The 20,053-nt window shown below is 49.2% G+C and overlaps 1 protein-coding gene across 4 annotated transcripts in view; it reads left to right on the plus strand.

Annotated features, from left to right (window-relative positions):
* The window catches only part of LOC1280470 (ecdysone-induced protein 75B, isoforms C/D), an 87,164-nt gene that overhangs the window by 36,886 nt on the left and 30,225 nt on the right, over nt 1-20,053 (plus strand). For all 4 annotated transcript variants that reach the window (XM_061661616.1, XM_061661615.1, XM_061661618.1 and 1 more), the window contains one exon: nt 7,081-7,169. In XM_061661616.1, the coding sequence (XP_061517600.1) occupies nt 7,081-7,169 (89 nt within the window). The remainder of the gene's footprint in view (nt 1-7,080; nt 7,170-20,053) is intronic.

Genomic DNA, 20,053 nt, shown 5'->3' on the forward strand with positions numbered 1-20,053 from the left:
ATGGGGTGGTGCGCCTTTTTTTCTAATAGGAAACGCTATAATGCTCCTATGGAAGGTGGAGAGTGAAGAGCATGAAGAATTCCTCTTACCCTCACCCCCCGTCCAGTCACAAACCGGAGCAGCTCACCACTGTGGCTGCTTTGCTCACTCGCACTCTGGGCCGCTTTGAAGCTGGTTCCGGGTGGCGGTGTGTGAAGGTGTGTGGCGCCGCTGGACCCGGATGGTGGCGCGCGGTGCGGTGTGGGCCTCACGCGCGCCATGTGCGCGCCTTTTTCATGCCAATGCCCTCGCTGCCGCAAGTCGTTGACCTTTTTTCCGTTTCACATCGCATTCTCGGTGCGATGCGGGGTCGTCGTCGCTTTAGTCGTCGTCGTCCGTCGTCGTACGGTTGGGTGCTGTTTGCTGGCTTTCAGTAATAGTAGGGAGTTTGCTGCAGTTTGACAGCGTGCGTTTCATTTATTAACTTGTAAACTCTCTCTCCCTCGCTGTACAATCTGCATGTGATGGAAACGCTGGATGTGTGTTGCTTAATTGTGCACAATTAACTCCTACAACAGCAACACTGTTTCCACAACACAGCCCACCGAGGTCTCAAGTGCATCAGTTTTTAATTGGATTTTGCTCACGTGTTTGCAACGATAACCTACAATTGCCTGCACCTGTTATCGATAAATGTAGCAATAAAACACGCTTTAATATAAATTTGCTAGCGGCTTGCAGCAAATGCTCAAATCTCTCACTCGCCGCCGACGCCGCCAGTAGTGAGAAACCTTGAAATCGCTCGCTTGAGCACGTGAGCGCGCAGTGAGTGGTTCGCAGTGAGCGGCACATGCAGAAAATGCGCCTAAATGTCTGCAATCAGCGCAGCATGCGGCTAGATTGTGCCCCGAGTTTATGGAGGCAGGTGATGGATTTGTTGAAGGTTTTGGTTCGCACTTGAGATAAGGCCTGCATGGAAATATGTTACGCGTGTGTTGGTTGATTCGTTGCAATATGTTTTCTTTACTTTATTCGAAATAAGAAAGAATTTTAATGTTATTCGCTCCATTACAACCATTTTAAGACATTAAAAAATATTTTAAACATACGCTTGCTCTTGTTTCAACGATTCCCCCTCTGCAACAATTGCGGGTGTTAAAATTGAACAAAATCAACAAAAAGACGGAGAAAGTGGTGGCACCCTCGCTACTGCAAGCAACACAAAACAAAAAACCCAAAACTGCTCCGAAAGAGGAGGCACACGGTGCATTAATTCGTCGACCTAAGATTTCGCTTTCGCCCGCGCGCAAGCGACGAAAAGAAATCCTCAAACAAAACATGCGAGGGTGACCTCTTCCCCGTTCACCCCCCGTTTCCGCGGGCGTTTCGTGGTGCTCGAGAAAGTAATGGAATGGGTAGAGTAGACTCGAAAAAACACGCGCACGAAAGACAAGATAGAGGGTGAACTAAAAGGGACCGATTCCGCCCGATCGGTGCCCTTTGTGCCCGCCGAGGGTGCGCTTTTACCTCATGACCTAGACAACGCTGGCTCACCATAGAAGCGCAGCCTAACGTTCCAAACGTCGCCCTCCTCATCGGCCCTTCTCGCTTGCACCTTCTGCCGAAAAAAAGGGAAAAAAAAACAAACAAACCAGCCCGGTGCAGCATAGTTCCGGCTCTGGGCGTGCGTGCGCCCGCTCACACCCAGAAAAGAAGGGAAGAAAAGGGTCCGTTGACCTCGAAGTCGCTTGAAATCGGGCATGAAGAGGGGGAAGCGGGGCGAACGCTTGTCTGTTTATTTTCGAGCAGAGCAGCAACGATAATGGAAGACGCGAAGAAGCTGTGCGCCATGCTTCTTCCCTATGCCCATCTCCCTCCTCGAGGATGTTATGTTTAGCGGGCTGGGTCAACGAACCTGTTTCCCTGTTTTCTTCTCCTCGGTCGTGTCAAATCGTTTCGAAATTTCGGAACCAAAGCAGCAGCAGCAAGAGCTGTGAAGCTGAAAGTGAAAACGGTCCGGGCCGCGCCGGCTCCGGCGTGTGTACACACTTTCTTTCCATTCCATTTTCTCCCGGTACGATGAACCCCGGGGTTTTTGAAAGTGTGTGACTCTCACCCCCTTCGGCCCTCGTCTCGTGACGCCGAGTCACGTGAGGCTGTCGGGTTGTAGAGGAAATAGTCAAGGAAAGGAGCACTGAGCTGCACGATTTCTATGTTAGCAAGCGCGAAAAATCAATCCATGTCTTGGCACATATAAATTACCATAGCTAGAGGAGAGTGCCTCAGATGTATGCTAACGAAGTAATCTGAGGATCTAAGTGCTGTTGGGAATCTTCATTATTCGAGATGATTTCGTAGTTCAAAGGGATTGAAGATCTTGAAGACGAAACGCTCTTTGTCGTCTGGCGTTAATGTTCAATTTCGGAATAACTTGAGAGGGATCATTACCCTCAATGTAATGTTGCTAATCAGAGATTCATTTCCATCCCTCCAGTTAACCCCCTTTTTTGCAGTCGGTTAAGATGGGCACTAACATCCCATTGAGTGACATCGATCGGCACTGAAAAGCAACGAAATGTCTTGCCAGAGAGGCAGCAGACGGTGGAGGTGTGGAAACTTTTACTTTTCACTTTCATCGCGGTGGCCGTTGAACCTGTTTCTCTCGGCTGGATGACGACGGTGCTGGAGGTGATAGTTTCCAATTCCGTCTCCTTCTCGTATCGACTCGGCGTGATGTCGTCGTCGTCTGTGTCGTCTAGCCGGTATAAAATTAAGCATCCTCCAATTGGAGACTCTCGGTTGGGCAGAGGGCGGCTCTCCTGCACACCGGCCATCTTCCTCGTAGTGCCATCACACTTGCCGCAGTAGTTTGAGATTTGTCTTGCGAGTACGCTGTGTGTGTGTTTCCCTCGCTTGCTCTCTGTTCCTTGCTTCAATGCCTTCATCTCGATACAGTCGGGGTAAAGCATCGTTTTAAAGAGCTGACTGCTGTACGTCCGTGTACACCCCATCCCAAGTAATTTCGAAACATACGCATAACGACCTCAAGTCACTACTCGCCCAACTCACACACAGCGCAAGCGAAGAAGGACGCAACAGCGGCGGGGTGGTTCGCCTTCGAGCGTTCGCATGCAGCCGCATAATTCGAGCACTGGGTTAACGAACTTCGTAGTAGGCTAGTTGGGGTTGGCAATGGTGATGGTGATGGTGGTGGTAGTTTCGTGCGTGTGTCTGTAGTAACATAGTCACCGTTCACCCATCACCACCACCGCGCGTTTCTCCCTCCACTCGAGGACATGATTTCGAATTTATCCGACGGGTCGGCATGGTGTGCATAATGCTCTCTCACCCTGCTTGCTTGCCCGCTCTCTGCCGCCAGTGTTGGCCTTTTGGGGGGCGAGTTCAACGAACTCCTCTCGCACCGCAATAATAAGCGGGGTTTGGGCGAGAAAGTCTCACACACATAGTGGCGATCGAGGGCGGAAAGTGAAACTTCAACACATCCTCCCAAGGCGCGCGCGGCGTTTGTGTGTGATTCGGGCGGGGCGTGCTCCGTCGTGCTCCGTGTCACGTGGTGTGTGCCATTTGAATGCAATTTTCGGGGTGGGGAATAGGGGGGGGATGTTTGATGGAGCATATTGCGCCTGTCTTTTCTCGCTCGGTTCGGTTCCCCAATGCTCTACTGCGCTGCTCTATGGTTTAATGACCTTTTTCTCATCACATTTTATGGAAATGTATGGAAATGGAAATCTTCGGAAGCATTCGATGCAGTTGTTTTTTGTGAGTTACTGTTCCTTCAACACGTGGTAAGACAGATGAATGAATTAAATACGACATCTATGAAAATTACACATTTTTTTTGAAGACATTGGTTGAAGATTGGAACTTTTGTTATGAAGATATCAAGCAACTCAATGCACCTCAATGCCCAAACTTTTTTGGGATTCTTGTTCCACATTTAAACGCTCTCAACAACCCGGTGGATAGTGGAAACTACAACTTTGTAGACCCTTTTTTTGCACTTCACTTGCAAGCGACCCCATTTCGTCTCCCGCAGCCCGTGTGAGTAATCCCAAGCGATGACAAATCCCAAGTCGCACTCCGCGCGGTCGGGATGACGATTTTGATGTTTGAAGTGCGCACCACAGGAGGAGGCAGCACACAAAGCGCACGAGCTGTCACGTGCATTCGGGCAGATCGAGCAGAGAACACCTGCTTTACTGGCTGTGCAAACAGCTTCAGCCTGCCGATGTTTGCGGTCTTATCGCTTGCGCTTCGGCTTATCAGAGCCACGGGAGTGCATGTGTGCGACCCCGATCGGGAAGAACTGTGTCGAGTTGCTCTTTGGAGTAAAGCTGTCATCCGGGTCAGCTAAAGCTTGGCGGAAGTGATTGAATGGATTCGAGATAGTTTGATAAGGGAATCGATCATGTTTGATGATCGTCTTCCCGTACTTAAAGAGCAACTGCTGCTCGCTTTTCCTTCCATTGATTTTGCTATTTACCTTTGGAGGAAGTCATTCACCTTCCAAGCTGGTGGCGAAAGACTCCACAAAAAAGGGAAAGTGTGGGCCAAATCCACCCCGGGTCAACGAACACCGATTTCACTCCCACTGCTGCCCTGCCATTCAATCAACGAACCGTCCTCTCCTCCTTCCCAGCCCTCATTTGTGTTCGCCTGAACCAGTTCCCGGCGGTGGCCTCGTTGTTTGTGAGATGCGCGTCCTCCGGGGGTGGTACGCCTCACCGCCTCCCTTGCTGTGCTTCATCAACCCCCCGAAGATTAACAGCCACAGCCCGAAAAAGAGCTTTCGCTTTCGGTTTCCCGTGTCTATGATATTGTGCACGTCCGTGTGCGCGGGTCATTCAACCGTCGCCGTAGACAGCAAGCCAAAGGAAACGCATTTCTCTTTCGCTCTTTCTATCTCTCTCTCTGTCTCTCACACACACGGACAGCACAAACTGTCTGCTTTTTTGTGTTTGTGTGCCTGATAATCAGTGAAAGTGAAACTATCCCCCCCCTCTCTCCTGCTTCATTCGCTTCGATGGGTGGTTTCACTTGGAAAAAGAAAGTGCACGATGGAACGATGGAAAAAAGGCACACAAACACAGAGAGCGAAGAGATACTTGGTGGATCCGCCACCATTGGGCACACCACCGCACACCACCGTGTTGCTGCTGCTCTCTCGGTCACGCGGACTCCGAAACGTAACGAGCACGAAAAATGAACCGAAAACGGAACGGCGGAAGCCAATCCACACCTGAAGGAGGAGGAGGAGGAGGAGCAGGTAGTGGGAAAAGAAAGTCACTAACCCCTCTCGGGCTGGCTGGCGGGAGCTGAAGAGCAGAGAGCTTGTTTTCGATGTGTTGCAGGCGCGCATAGCAAGCCTTGGTTGAATGATACAAAATAACAGCAAATGTGGGGCTTCATCACAGGCAGTTGGAGTTTCTTGGTAACAAAAAAAGAGCACAAAAAGAGAAGAAAAACACATGAAGATAGAAAAGAAAAACAGAAGATTAGAGTAGAAGAGAACAGTAGAAAAGAAGAGTAGAAAAGAAGAATATAAAAGAAGAGTAAAAGAAAAGAGTAGAATAGAAAAGTAGAAAAGAAGAGAAAAACACAATATACATGTGAATAGTTAAATATGATACAACGATAGCTTCTCTAAACACACAAATTTGCATTATGTGTTTGATTAGTTTTGTTTTATTTTTTATCTCTTTTTTTCTTTTGTTTTATACTAAAGTATTGTGGTTTTGATTTCATTTTATTACTTTTTATTGAGCTCTACCTCTTTTTTCTATTTTCTTCTATAGTTTTACTCATTGTCTTTCTTACTTTTAAGTTACTTATTCAATAAGCTCGATTTAATGCACTCGTTTTTTCATTTTATCATTTATATGGAATTCTCGTTTTATGTACCCTCCTCCGAATGGTGGCTTTAAAAGCACAACCCCCTTCACTGCTCGCCCCCTTACTAACCGGCTTTACAAGCGCTCATTACAAAACCTTCCCCTTCGTTATTATGAACACTTAAATCTAATGAAAACAAAACCGCGCGACTCGCTTTCTCGCCCAACTCCTACTTGCACTCTTCGCTTGGTGCAATAGAGCGGCTGAGCGCACTAGCCCTTCCCTACCTCCCCCTCCCCGTACCTTGGCGGGTTGGAAAGCATTTCTTTTCGAATGCTTTCGGTTTCGTCGCTTACCTTCTTTTTTTTTGGTTTAATATTCAAAAGTCGATTAGAGACGAAACACACAAACATACATGGAAGCCGGACGCGCGCCACTGCTGACCGTGTTTGTGTATGTGCTTTGGTTTCATTATACAACGATTGTATAATTACACACAACTCGTGCCAGGGGGGGGGGGAGGTTTTCGCCTATCTATCTTTCCTGGTGTGCTTTTATTATGGGTGTGTTGGTCGATCATCGTGCTTGGGGCGGTTTTGTTTTGCTTTATGTTTTCGCAACAACAACAAAAAAAACGCTCTCGATCGGTTCGGATGCTCGTCATTAGCAACTTTCTCCACACTCCCGAGCTAGCCGCGCACGGACGTTGACCGCTTCGCTCGCTCGCGGCCGAAGTGTTTCTCCCTTGCCGCGTCCCGGAAAAGTCGCATTTATGTAAACGCTTGCGTTATGGCGCTCCATCACACGATTGATCGACCAGGAGGGAAGAGGGGGGGGGGGGGATAACACGTACACTCCGCGCCTTCCCTATACGGACAAACTATATGGGTCACTGGGGGATAAAGAGCGTTGACGTGTTGGCCACTGATAAGCGAAAAGGAAAACAAATCGACCACATCATCCTCCCAGTTCCCGGACGATCACACAAGCACACACACACACACACGACCCTACACAAAAGAAATATGCGTCACTGTCCAATTCTGTGGGCCGAAAACAAAAAGGGCCACTCGCTTATCATCACTTCGGCGGGGGGAGAGAATCATAAGATAAACGGACGAGTTCAGTGGCCTTCACCCGCTTTTCTTATCGGTCATTCGGGGCTTCGAAGGGGGGTTGGTTTTGGGCTCAGATAGTGGAAAGAATTGCAACTAACTGCTTTTGTTACCCCCTTTCCTCTTTTTCCAGAATTCGATGGCACAACCGTCCTGTGCCGTGTGTGCGGTGATAAGGCGTCCGGTTTCCATTATGGCGTCCATTCGTGCGAAGGATGCAAGGTAAGTGTCTTGTAACATTGTACCATGTGCTGTAGAAATTCATAGAAAAAAAAGGAAATTGTGATCAAATATTCATCGAAAAAACTGCAATCAAATTCAAAGAAAAAGATCTAGAAATAATGCTTAGAAATTGGAAAGAAGCTTCTGGAAATTCCCTCACAATGCTGCAACTGAACCTCTGCGGCTGTGCAAGGTTAGAGACTTGGACGGCGAGTTGTACGGTTCATAAATTTCCAACAGGAAATGGCCTCCAATCAGAACCTTCCTGCAAGACCATGAAAAGTGTAAAATATTGAAGAGTGTTGTGACCTCAAACTCATGGAGAAACAAACCAAAAAAAAGGCTTCACACGTAGACCGCAATGAGGAAATCGTCGGTCATCATCCATCGGTGGTCACGAACCTTCCAAGCGCACTTGTGTGTGTATACCCCGAGTTATTGCTGCTGGAAAGGTTCATTCACTTTTTTGGGGTGGCCGCACACCGAGCCGAGTGGTTTCATAAATTGAACCTTTCATCCCCCCCCCCTCTTCTTCTCATTCTTGCGCGCTAAAGAATACGGCAGAGGTTACACACAGAAGCCATTCACCTTCGAAACACGTCGCTTCGGGAGAAAGCTTCTCGTGGGCGCTCCGGAAGCGCGCGCGCGGGCTCATCACCGTTCAGTAACCTTTTTTGTGGCTTTTTTGTGGTGTGTTCTGCCATTCGCAAAAGGGGGGGGGGGGGAAAGGGTAAAGAAAGAACAGTTTTGCTAAGGGAAGATGTAGAATGGACAAAAGCACTGTGCCTAGAACGAGTGAGAGAATAGAAGAAGCATAAAAAAAAGCCGATAATCATTGCGAAAGGAAAGCATAAAGCAGAAGCATAACTGGACAGTTGGAAGAAGAAAATAGAAGTAGCTGAGGAAAGCAAGAAGCAAGAAGCAACAACGGTCTAAAAATAGCTTCTTGTAACAAACAAGTAATAGAGAATTGAAGAGCAAGAGCCCTAAAGATAAGAAAAAACAACAAGTGTGCAAGAAGAAAAAGGCGAAAGAAAAGAATGAGTTGCAGAACGAAAGAGTTGAGAAAATGATGAGCAAAAAGAACGTGGTGCTTCTTAGTACAGAGGCAGCAGAGAAGAGAACTAACCAAACCAGAATAACAGCTGCTTCTGGACGGTGGTGGGTGGGTTGCCTCTCTTGCCGTTTCTTCCTCTGGTCAGCTGTGGCAGGCAGCTATACAGCAAAAGGTTAGTGACCCAAAACGCATCTCTCCCGGTTGAAGGTGTACGTGGCCCCACTAATGGTGTCATGGTGGAAATGCGCGACCCGAAAGAAGAAGAAAAAACAACACCCCGGGCAGAAGGGAGAGAACGATACATGATTGGCTATTGTTTACCTTTCTCGCCCGGGTTGGTTCTATCGTTGGGTTGGTAGCGGTTGTAACTGTTGTGTTGGGAATGGACACACACTTCATGCAGTTAATAACGACGCAACAAGCGACGAACGCTACAGCCCGCGCATAAGACATGCAACCGTGCAAGCCGTCTCTCTGCAATCTGGGAAGGTCTTTAGAAAGGACAGGGCCTGCGGTGGCATTGACACGGCTCTTGGAAAACGGCGTGAGAGGCGTGCAAGAGGCCGATAAACTTCATTGATCGGTCAATGACTGTGGTGTGTTGGTAAGGCCTAACGTCGTCGGCTCTAGAACAGCCGGCGCGGAGTTGGAATAGCCGAAGAAGCAAGCAGAATATGAAGAGAACCGGTCCACTTGCGGGCATTCTGTTACATCGCGCTTATGCTCTGTGTGTCCGAGTTTGGAGTTGGTACTTTGAAGCCAGCTTGAAGTTACCTCACACACTCACTCTAAGCTCCTTAGCTCTCTTACCCTTGAAAGACGCTGCTAGTGACGGTGAAACTGGCTCGATTTGACATTTCAACCTCCCCACACGACTCGATCAGCCCGACATTGGATGCGTCCAGTGACCCCTGATTCAACTGCACCCTCGTGAGCTTTGGTGAGCTTTTTGGTGCTTTCTAGAATCTGCACGCTCTCGCCCTCTTTTTCGCTCTTACGACGTTCACTTGCGCCAAAGCCTGCTCTGTTCTTAGTATCTAAGAATCATTCTCTCTCTCCCTCTCTATTTCTCTGGTGCTCTTTGCCTCTCATTCGTGAGTGTCGATGGCCTTTAGCTGGGTGAGTTTATTGACTTCTTCGCCGCGCTCTTTTCTACGCCTCCGGGCCACGGCCTCGCTTTTTCTCGCTCGCACTCGAGCGGGGCCCACACAATGGCCCCATACTATCTCACCACCAAACCTTGGCAAGCGAACGGTTTCGTAAACTCTCTCTCTCTCTCTCTCTCCCTCGCCACTAGTATATGTCCTTGAAAGTCAAGTCGCTCGCTGCCTGTGAGTCGCCAAAGTTGCGTGAATTCTTGCTGCCCGGGATGCTTCCGACGCAGGCAGAGGCAGGTGCGCCGTGCGGTGTGTTGCAATGTTGTAATGCTCAGGCAGAGCCCGCACAGTTTGCAGCATAACTCTCCGGGGTGGCGTAGAGTGAACGAGACAAAGAGAGACAAAGAAAGAGTGAGCAAAGCGGTGCATAGTTTATGTGGACGGAATTTCGTCGCTTGCGGCTTTTGCTCGTTTGCTCGCGCGCGGAGAGCAAAATCCTTTCGAATTTCAATTTCTAGTACAAGGGCACAACATTTGGTGTGTGTGTGTGCTGTGTTAATAATTATGAGTGGAAGGGTTGTTTTTTGTTGGTGCTGCTGCTGTTGAGAAGAGGTCCCCGCTGCGGAGTGAGTTGGTCTTGAAGCGGCGTGAGGTTGTTGAACCTGTCGGTTTGCAACCTTGTCGAGCCGCGAACCACCACCTGGCCTGGTGTGACCTAGTTCCTTGCTCCCTTCACCCTTTCACCCACACTAGAGCGCGTAAAGGCGTTGCAACGCGAAACGCGTCGGTGTAAGCAACGAACCCGCCCGAAAAGTTCCAAAAACGCTTCTTCCACGATGTCCTGCGAGGTGTTTGTTGGGAAAGGGTTAGGCAAAACCAAATTTCGAGAAGCAACAACACACTGCTGACAGCTGGCACACGGCCACTAATTAGCAAACAGTTCGTCGGCCCGACCCACACCGCCACCCGACCACCAAGCGGGCAGTGTTAAGAGGCGCCGGAAAAGGGCCCGCCCCGAAGGTCGTCCAGTCGTCGTCCAGGCGGATCGCGCCACCAACTCTTTTGCCACACACACACTGGTGGTGGTGGTGGAACACCTTTGCCGATGCGATACTGATCGCTGGCTGCGCTTTTGTTGTGCAATCGTGGACTGTGAAGAGCTGTGTGTCTGTGTACTGTGCAACACCAGTGCAGTGGATCGGTTTCGTCGCTTGCTTGTGTTGTCTGCGTTGTTTTCAGATGCGGGCTCGTCGTCGAAGTCGTCGACCGACCGACCGACTACGCTCTAGCCAGCTCTCTTTGCGTGTCTTTTGCGGGCTTGTCAAGGACAGGCAGCAGCCGCACCGCCACCTGGCCGTTAGATGCTGGGCGAGCGCGCAAGGTGGTGTGGCGCAATGAAGGAGACGAGATTGGGATTTGGGTTTAGGCGCTTGGGTTTTTGCAGACAGATTTTGCCTTAAGGTTTGGTTTTGTCTACTGCAATGTGCAATACACACCACACATTTGCACCAACACGTCGTGAGTTATTGGTTGCGAAACTCCGTGGGTGTGTTTGACACGGGGCGATTGGTTTTAATTGACGATTGCCAACGCCGTGTAGGAAGATGTAGGCCACTGTGTTCTGTCTCTTTTCGGCTGTCTTTAATGTTTGTCATTTACGTAAATAAATTAAGAAAAAACAGTTCTTAAATTAAAAAAAAATGGCGCCAAAATCTTTACCCGAGCGGAATTAAAGCACGCAACAACAGCTCATCACAGTGGTTGTCGTAAAATTAAAAGCGTCACACTTTTGTGCGGGGATTGTAAATGTGTTGTTGAAGCATTTTTCTCCTTCCCCACACCACCCGATCGTGCACACTCTTTTAAAATAAAAATAGACCATTTATTGACCCATATCTCACACGGGGTGGTGCACGCGTGCGTCTATTTCCTGCTCCCCCTTCCTGCGTGCACACACACCGACACCTCACTGCTCTGCTTGCGTCAAAGCACAGCAACCTCCGCCCCTCCAATGAGCTATTTAACTCATTTAAAAGGGGTGTTCGAGGGGTGGTGAGAGGTCCACCATCATCAATTTCGTTCGTGAAATGAAGCGTGTCGTGGCGGCTTCCTCTCTTCTGCTCTGTGTTTCTGTGTTATTTTTGCATTTTTTTGTTATGTTCAAACTCATTTCCTTCCCCCCGGGGTCTCCCGATCCCAGCAGCAGCAGCAGCAGCCACGAGGAGTGACACACTGACTCGGTTTCAAATTGGGAACCTGGGCACATGCGTGCGTTTTTTTGCGCGCCCGTTTGAGCTTTATCTGTGGTCCGATGACCAACTTCTTGGTGCTGGGGGCCGTTAAACACCCGTCCAAGCGGGGCGTTTTGTGCGCGCATGGTTGCGATTACCGGTCATTCACCTGTGCGACTTTGCAGACGCAATTGTGTCCGGCCGTGTTTTGCCTTATCACGACCCTTCGTTTTTTTATTATTTGTTACAACGGAGTCCAGATGGACATTACAATAAAAAAAACATTAATGAAACATTGTGGTGGCGTTTTTTGGGATGAGGACGAGTTCAATTAATGAGCAAGAAGTTGAATCCTCTCTCTCTTTGTCTGGTCCTAAAAGAGCGGATGACCGAAAAGAAGAACTCGCCCTTTCCCTCCCCCCCCCCCCCCCCCCTCAACCTGGTCCGGATCGAACGCATGCAAAACCGAAACGCGCCTGACGACACCCGCGGGTTGAACGAACTCGAATGGCCTCGTTCTTTTATCTGCCACCCTCTCCCTCGCTTTCTCTCTCTCTCTCTCTCTTTCATGACCGCTGTACTTGCTTGCCTTTTTTCGCGCCCCCTTCCGAAGGGTGGAAGAGAAGCGCAAAAATGTCGTCGCACACACACACACGCACACACACACACATACACACGCACACACACACACGCTTCTCTTGCTCTGCTGGCTTGAAAGCAATGCCCTCGAAAGAATAAACCCCTCAGCCAGCCCGCTACGCTTTGTGGCTGCTGTGTGGGAAGGAGCGAGAAAGCGACACCTCTCCCGTCCCGCTCTCTCTCTCGTAGGCGTCTGTGCATGTATGTGCGACAACAATCTTCTTGTGGTGGGAGTGGAATGTATGCGCCGGGGCGGAGGAGGAGGAGAAGTATTGGCCTTGAGATTTTATGAGGCCACCTCCTCACCAACCCACTCACCGCCGTTCTACGCTACTTTTCGTCTCTTTCTCTTTCGTTCTCTTTCTTTTCGGCGGTGTCTCTCTTTTGTGCCTGAGCGTCCATTTTTGTGCCGTCCAGCTGTGTGGCGTTGTGCTGCTATGCGTGTGTGTGTGTGTATGATCCCAGTAGGCAAGAAAGGGAGGCTCGAACTTCGATTCTGCGCGCGAGCGAACGAGAAGCAGCAAAACAAAGATGGCCGCAATAAGGGTAATGGCTTCTCTCTCAGCTCTACTTTGTTCGCTCTCACTCTCTCGTTCGCTCTCGCACCACGGGCTTGTGTACTACGGAGTGAATTGCGTGAACTTTGGACAACAAAAGCGTTCATGCGCGCGCGTACCGTCGTACATTGGCCCCGGCCTGCGTATTGATGGCGCAAGAGGCAGCGCACATGCACGTTTGCCGCTCTCTTTTCGCCCCCTCATTCTCTCAAATGGATTGTTTCCTTTCCCTGTTGCTCTCACGCAAAATTCGTTTTCGTTGTTTCGAACGGAGAGTTCATTTGGCATTCATTTTGTCTCTCTTTTGTATGTGACTGGCCCGGATGTGGACGACCTGCATTTTCTGTTTTTGGGCTGATAACGTTTCCCACACACACACACACACACTGATAAGGAGGGCGGTACAAAAATGCGCTAAATGTGGAAATGTGGAATGCAAAAAAAAACGCTGTTTTCGTGTAAAACAATTTTAAATCGAAAAAAAAGAACAGATTTCTAATGTTATGGTAGAGTCCATTGCACCCGCACGGGGTAAGCGCACACACGCGACCTAGAACCGAATGTCGAGCACCGGAGCGCAACACTTTACCCATCGACACGACACGTTCATTTTCCAGAACGAAAGCGCCATGAACAGCGCGAAGCGTTCATTTGCAGACCGACACCAGAACGTCAGAACGCGGCGGGCAACCATAGGCCCGCGCGGCACGACCCCTTGATGGATGAGGTCGACGACCATGGAACAGTGGATAGGCCGCGCCACGAGCGGCGAGCGACGTGCGAGAACGAGAACGTTCAAAGCGGGGCTTGCGGAAAGGTGGGGCAAGTAATTTAGGTCATCAACCTTGCATGTGGGTTACTGAGGCCAACGACACCGAAGCGTGCCCGTCGTCGTCTTCGCCATTCGTCCCTCGTACCCTGCCCCATCCGCTGCTGCGTCTACCAATGTATTTCATCCCTTCATGCGCCGTTATCATCATCGACACACACACACACACTCGGGGCAAAAGGGTCCTTCTTCCCGGTGGTGCTTTGTCTGCCTGGCAGCAGCGTGCGTTTTTTGCTTTGCATCGGCTGCCCCCGAAGTGCAACAGACGGACAGCGAAGTGCATCGGCTGCACGATGGTGGTGTGGTGTATGTTTGCCAATAAGAAGATCTCGCTGCATTCGGGGTTTTTATCTCTTTTGTTTATCTTTTTGCTTCGCTGTTGCCGCTCTTTTTGCTGCTTTTTGTTCTGGTGGCCGATTTTTACGCCTTACCCTTCAGCTGGAAGGGAAGCGCTCTTTGTTTGCAGGCGCACGGGGGTTCAAGTAATGTTAAAAACCCCAATCAAAAGGGTTACACACGCGCGTACGGAATCAAATTTCCGTTTATTGGTTCATTGTTTGTTTATAAGCGTAGAAATGAAACTCAAATAAAAATTCCATATCCTGTTCAAATTGGCCGCGCGCGTGTTTGTGTGTGTGTGGGTAAACAATGACAAACAATTGCGTCACAAATCGGCGACAACGGTAAAGCGCCGAGCCGCGCGTAAAGTGAAGTTGTGCGTAAAAATGGTGTTTATACTTGCTCATTGATTGTTTGTTTGTTTTTTTTACGACTTTTTGTTATCTTCCATTTCTGTGTGGCCAGTTTCGCGGGGTTTTTTTATGACTTCAGAAGTGTTTGTTGGTTGTGTTGTGCGCGTGTATTTGGTGGGTTCGTTGCTTGTTTCGAGAAAATTCCATCCAACCGATAAATGCTTACCGAAGGGTGGGGGGGGGGGGGAGGGGTGCCACATGCGTCACCCTTTTGTCCGGGTACACACATTTCGAGCGTATTCATTTTGGCGGACAACGTTTGTTTTTGCTTTTGCACCCTTATTTTTGAAAGATATTTCGTGTTTGAAATGAACAATTTTATAACAATTTTATAACCGTAAAGGGAACATCCCGCCCGAAGTCAAGACAAAGATGTACACACACAATGGCCAAAAACTGCATTCGGGTGGATGCAAAACGATGCGAAAAAATCAACTCACTCGCACGCAACTCGCAGAAGCGTTCAAGCTGACTTACTTGGCTGTTTGTGTGTGCGTGTGTGTGGTTGCTGCTGCCTGGGGTTGCCCTGGGTGGTTGACCAACATTCCACCCCGCAGTACCACCACGCACCACGCACCACGCAACACAAAGCGAACTCTACGCGGAGCGCGCGCGCGAGAGAGAGACAGAGAGCTAAGAGCGGCTAAGAAACGAACGCCAAAGGTCTTTGCTCTGTTAATGTGTCAATGCTACCCGCAAGCAAAAAGGGGGGGGGGGGGGGGGGGGGGACCAGCTTGTTTGTAGCATGTTGCTCGTTCTTCGTCACGCACACGCTCTCGGAACCATTCTCTCTCTCTCTCCCACTCACACAACCGGCTCGTTGTGTGTTGCCCCATGGAAGAACGGTCGCCCGCCGCCACCATATGGTGACGAAAAGTGCGTCGAGAAGAGAACGGAGCGCACACACGTACACACACACAGACGGAAAGGGCCTCAGACGATCGTCGTTTCTAGAAATTACGCCCGACCGGAGAGATCCGTCCGATGCAGCAACCGAAACGTGACCGGTTGTGTTGCAGCATCTTTAAACCCTTTCGTGCGATAAACAAATCATTGAAAGGGTTTGAATAATACCAAAAATATTATGTTGATTTTTATGCTATTTTTAAAGAATAAACCTAAAAAAATAGAGACTATTTGGACTACGTTCGACCAACGTCGAATGAATCGACGCGTTCATTTTGTGCTCTTGCTCTGTTACCTTGAAAGGTAAACTCACACGCGTTTCGGTGACGTTCAGCGCGTTGGCATTTTAGCAATCTCAACCCCAACAGCGCCGCACGAACGCGTCACGAAAGCAGTGGCGAGAATGAGAAATAAACGAGTTTGTTGTAAAAGCCGATGGAGACGCATGGTACGTGGTAAGAAAGCACGTGGCGTCTACCAACAGAGACAAATAGAGCGAACACAGAATGAGCGCGCGCGAGAGAGAGAGAAAGAGAATGAGATTGAAAACCAGATCAAGGGAGTTGTGTTCTCTCGCTTGAATAGATTGCTGGGTGTACGCAGGAGCGTACAGGAGGGAGATTTTGCAACAGTTCGTTTTAGAACTAGTAACTATGGCATTTAGCATAGAATGGGAATCATTTTTGACTATCAATTATTCATATTCATCTAACAAAAAGCCATCCTATTCCTACTTCAACTTGTCTGGGCAACCAGCTGGTTTTTTCGGATCTTATTCCCCCAAAGTAGTTGGAATATCCCCTTTCATCGTCATGTTCAACGACCCCAAACGCGTACCCTTTTGCCACTTTGCGTACCATCGTTGTTTCCCTTTTGCTTTTGAATGCGCCCTCGCCTGTGTGTGCGTGTGTTTTCGTGCTCCTTCATTCTTTCAACGGTGCTTTTTCTTTCTTCTAATGCGCGGGGTGGCACAGCGCGCGCAACCCGTGCGTTCGCCGTTCAAAAAGGCTATTGACTCGTAACTGTTCTATTACGTGCCCCGCGGTGCTGCTGCGTTTGTCGTGCTCTGCCAAACCCACCCACCCACCCGATGGTCGTCATCGTTTTGTTGTTGTGCGCTCCCGGTGTGTGTGTGTGTGTGTGCACGATGAATTTAAATTATGCTTTGCACAAAACGCCTAATGACTTTGTGTGTGTGTGTGTGTGCACCGGACTGTGCAGCGCTGAATAAAAACAATTCATCGCCGAAAAGTAATACTATTTCATAATATTCCGCTTCCCTGTCCGCGGTTCTCCCACTAACCCACCCACGATGAAGGAAGAGGGGGGTTCGTCGCGTGGCCTAACTGTAACTGTCATTTAACTGTTAATGTGGCAAAAGGCGAGGTGGGGCGGGGAATTTGTTTGTAATTTCTTTTCATATTTTTTGTTGCGTTTGTGTTGTTGTTGCTGTTGCCGCTCATTTGCATACTCATAGCCCTCATAGCAGTTACGCCCGTTGTCCGGGTTGGGGTCAAAAGCCTGTGAATGTCGAGCACCAGTAGTATGATTCACCTAGAACAGCGGTTGCTACCTGGGCCCCACCACCGAAGTTCAGTGTTCAATACGGGAAACAGGATCCAAAAGGTGGACATTCCAGTTTTCACCAGTCAGCCTGGTTCAGCTCGTTTCGAACCATTCGGAATTGGATGACTCACAAATGGGTCCTCCTTTGGAGGCATTAATCATCGTGCTGGATTTTCCAGCATTTTGTTTTGGGGGGCGAAGCTCAAGGGAGGGACCACATCTCCCCCCCCCCCCCCCTTCTCATGCAGAGGGTTATTGACATTTGTACGCAACGCAAATGGCAGCGTAGTAAAAACATGTCAATCCATTATCTAATCCATTCACACACACACTGCGAAGTGAGGTTACGGCATGTTGTTGTTATTTGTTTCGTCTGTTGATGATGAAATTGTTTACATGTTATTGCTGCCATTGCGAACGTAAAATCTCTCACCAGCAGCAGCACCAGCAACTACTCGAGCGCGCTTCGAGAGAAGGAAATGGAAATGTGAAAGCAATTGGAACTGCCTTGCGCGGAAATGGGGAAAAGTGCAAGTAAAACCGGCACTGTTTGGCAAGCGGATAATAACAAACGACTCACGCAGAGCAGATTTCGGAGTTCAACAACCCCCATCTGGTGGTGGGCTCTTTTCAAACCGCCCTACCATCATTACTACTCCTCCCCCCTTTTTCACCTGACGCGCGCAGCACGAAAGGGAAGAGAAGGAAGTTAAAGATTAGCCGGCATCGCGCACCGGTGGTAGAAAGTGTCGATGATTTTCATCTTTCCCTCCCCCCCCCCCCCACGGTCCTTTGGATGGGTGAGAAGAGAAGAGCGAACAGCGACAGCGAAAATGATTGAAAAAAAAAAAATGCTTTAAAACGAAAGAGGGAGAAAGAAACACACATAAAAAAGTTCCTAAACGAAACAAACAAAACCCTAAAATGGAAGCAAAAGGAAAGGGGTGGATGGAGGAGAGAGGGGAGGGGGGTGGTTCACATTGCAAACGCGCGTTTCGTAAGATGTTTTGAAAGGAAGCGCAAAGCGGAGAGCCGGAAAATCCCACCCAATTTTTTTTCGGTTTTCGGGGCCTTAATGCGTTCATTTACCCCTAGTGTGCGCGTCCAAAAGGGAGGAGAAAGCCCAACGAGCCTAATCTCCCCCCCAAATACGAAGAAGAAGCGAAGCAAAACTTCAAAATCAAAACAAAAACAAAAATCCAAAACAGAGCGAGAGCGAGAGAGACAGAGACAGATTCCACCGCTTGCTATGCGAGATGAACCCCCCGCCCACCAAAATGAAAGGAGAGGGAGGAATTACACAATACTATGTTTACTTGGATTGCTCTCTTTCTCACTCTCTCGCTCACCTTCTCTCTTTCGCGTTCAATAAACTTCTAATGGTTGAGAAGGAAAAAGGAAAAACAAACGATGCTCCCAACAAAAACAACTAAATTAAAACAAAAACGTACGTGAACGTGAACACAAACGGAGCAGAACACGGGTAAGAGACGAACCGCGAAAAAGGGTTGTTACTGTGTATATGTGTGTGAGGGACCGAAAGAATGCAAACAAGCACGGTCGAATGTCGAATAAGGGAAGAACGCACGCGGTAAAGGTAAAGAAGGTAAAAGAAATCAAAATTCGTGTACACATAAACAAAATGACGCGATTACTGCCCCGGGTCACCCCTCCGTGCGTGTGATTTTTGTTCCTTCTTGGCTGGAAACCTCCCTCCCTGCGGGTGTTGTTGTTTTGAACCGCCCTGGGGTCAATGGACCCCAACCATCATAGCGTTTGGTGGCGGGTTAGTTTCACACTCCTTCGCTTGCTGTAGTGGTGGTAATGTAGTTTTTTAACACAATTGCATAATCCACACAACGACGACGACGACGACGACCGTTCGCGAATCAAGTCAACCCGCGCGCGCCACCATCTCTTCGTTACCGAATCGGCCGTTTCCGTTCCGTCTTCAATTATATATTACGAGCAGGATTTTTATGCTGAAGATGGAGAGAAGGAGGAAAGAGAGAAAGAAAGAAAGAGAGAGAGAGCGCGAAAAAGTGAAGGAAGAAAGGTGGCAGATATCACGCGGAAATGCCAACTCGATCATCATAAGCACTGCGGCAATCAGTTATTTTTGCGTAACCAACTATCAGACCTGAGAGTGAGAGAGAAAGAGAGAAAGCGAAAGAGAGAGAGAGAGAGAGAGAGAGCAACACCATGATGGCGTCCGATCGCGGCTGGAGCAATGACGTCGCGGACTCTGCTTGAGCAGCCGGAGCAAGATCGGTCATTCACTTCCTCTATCCTCCGGCCATTTCTGGTGTGTGGCAGTGTTGGTGAGTGGACATGTTTTGACCAAAAATAAACCCTCCCAAAAGGGGGTGGAAGAAGTGGATGGGAGGAAAACTCGCCGCCGCCACCAGGCACAAAACCGGGTTTTCCTCGCCTTTACGAGACGCGAACGGAACACGGACGGGCAAAAGGCCCGCGTTTGGAGTGTGTAATTATAGGTCGGCGGTCTAAAATCCCACTTCTCGATCGCGGATAGTGCTTTCTCTCTCTCGCTCTCGTCTTCTTTTCTCGTCACGATCGACACGCTTGCTGGGCTCGGCGTTTATATGCGCAAAAGGTTTCGATCGCCACTGCGGGAGAGAATTGCGTTCTCGTCTTCTCTTTCTCTGTCTCTTCCTCTCTTGGTGAATGATGGGAAGGGCAATGACTTGTCCGATTTGCTTGTCGGTCGCGATCCCCATCATCCGGGGCATCCCAAGGGGATCAACCCGGGTAGAACCGCATCCAAAAGGAATATCCTCCACAAAGCCCCATGTCTCGTCTGCTCCTATCATATTGAACCTGCCAAAGAACCTGTTCGCTCCAAAAATGACCTATTTTTGCTTGCTCTCCCACCCACCGCACATCAAGAAGATAAAGAGATGCATCCACACAAAGGATGTGTGCCCGAGTCGGCGACCGAATAACAATAAAGCACAATAATAACGAGATCTGTCTGGAAAAGTGGATGCTAACAGCGCAAAGTCGAGCAATTTCTCGAACGCAAATTTGCTCTTCTGCAAGGGAAAAACGGGTGCTCAGATGCATATCGCGGGGAGGGGAGAGGAGTGGTGTGATAGAATTGCAAATAGCAAAGAATGTCAGCACGCACAAACAAAACAGACGAATGCAACTGGCGTCTTGCGGCGCGACCCGTCAAAGACAAAGAGCGACCGATTTTGCGTCCCTCATCTTCCAGAGAGAGAGAGGTGAG

The sequence above is a fragment of the Anopheles gambiae genome, chromosome 3 (assembly GCF_943734735.2).
Source record: "Anopheles gambiae chromosome 3, idAnoGambNW_F1_1, whole genome shotgun sequence".
NCBI lineage: Eukaryota > Metazoa > Arthropoda > Insecta > Diptera > Culicidae > Anopheles > Anopheles gambiae.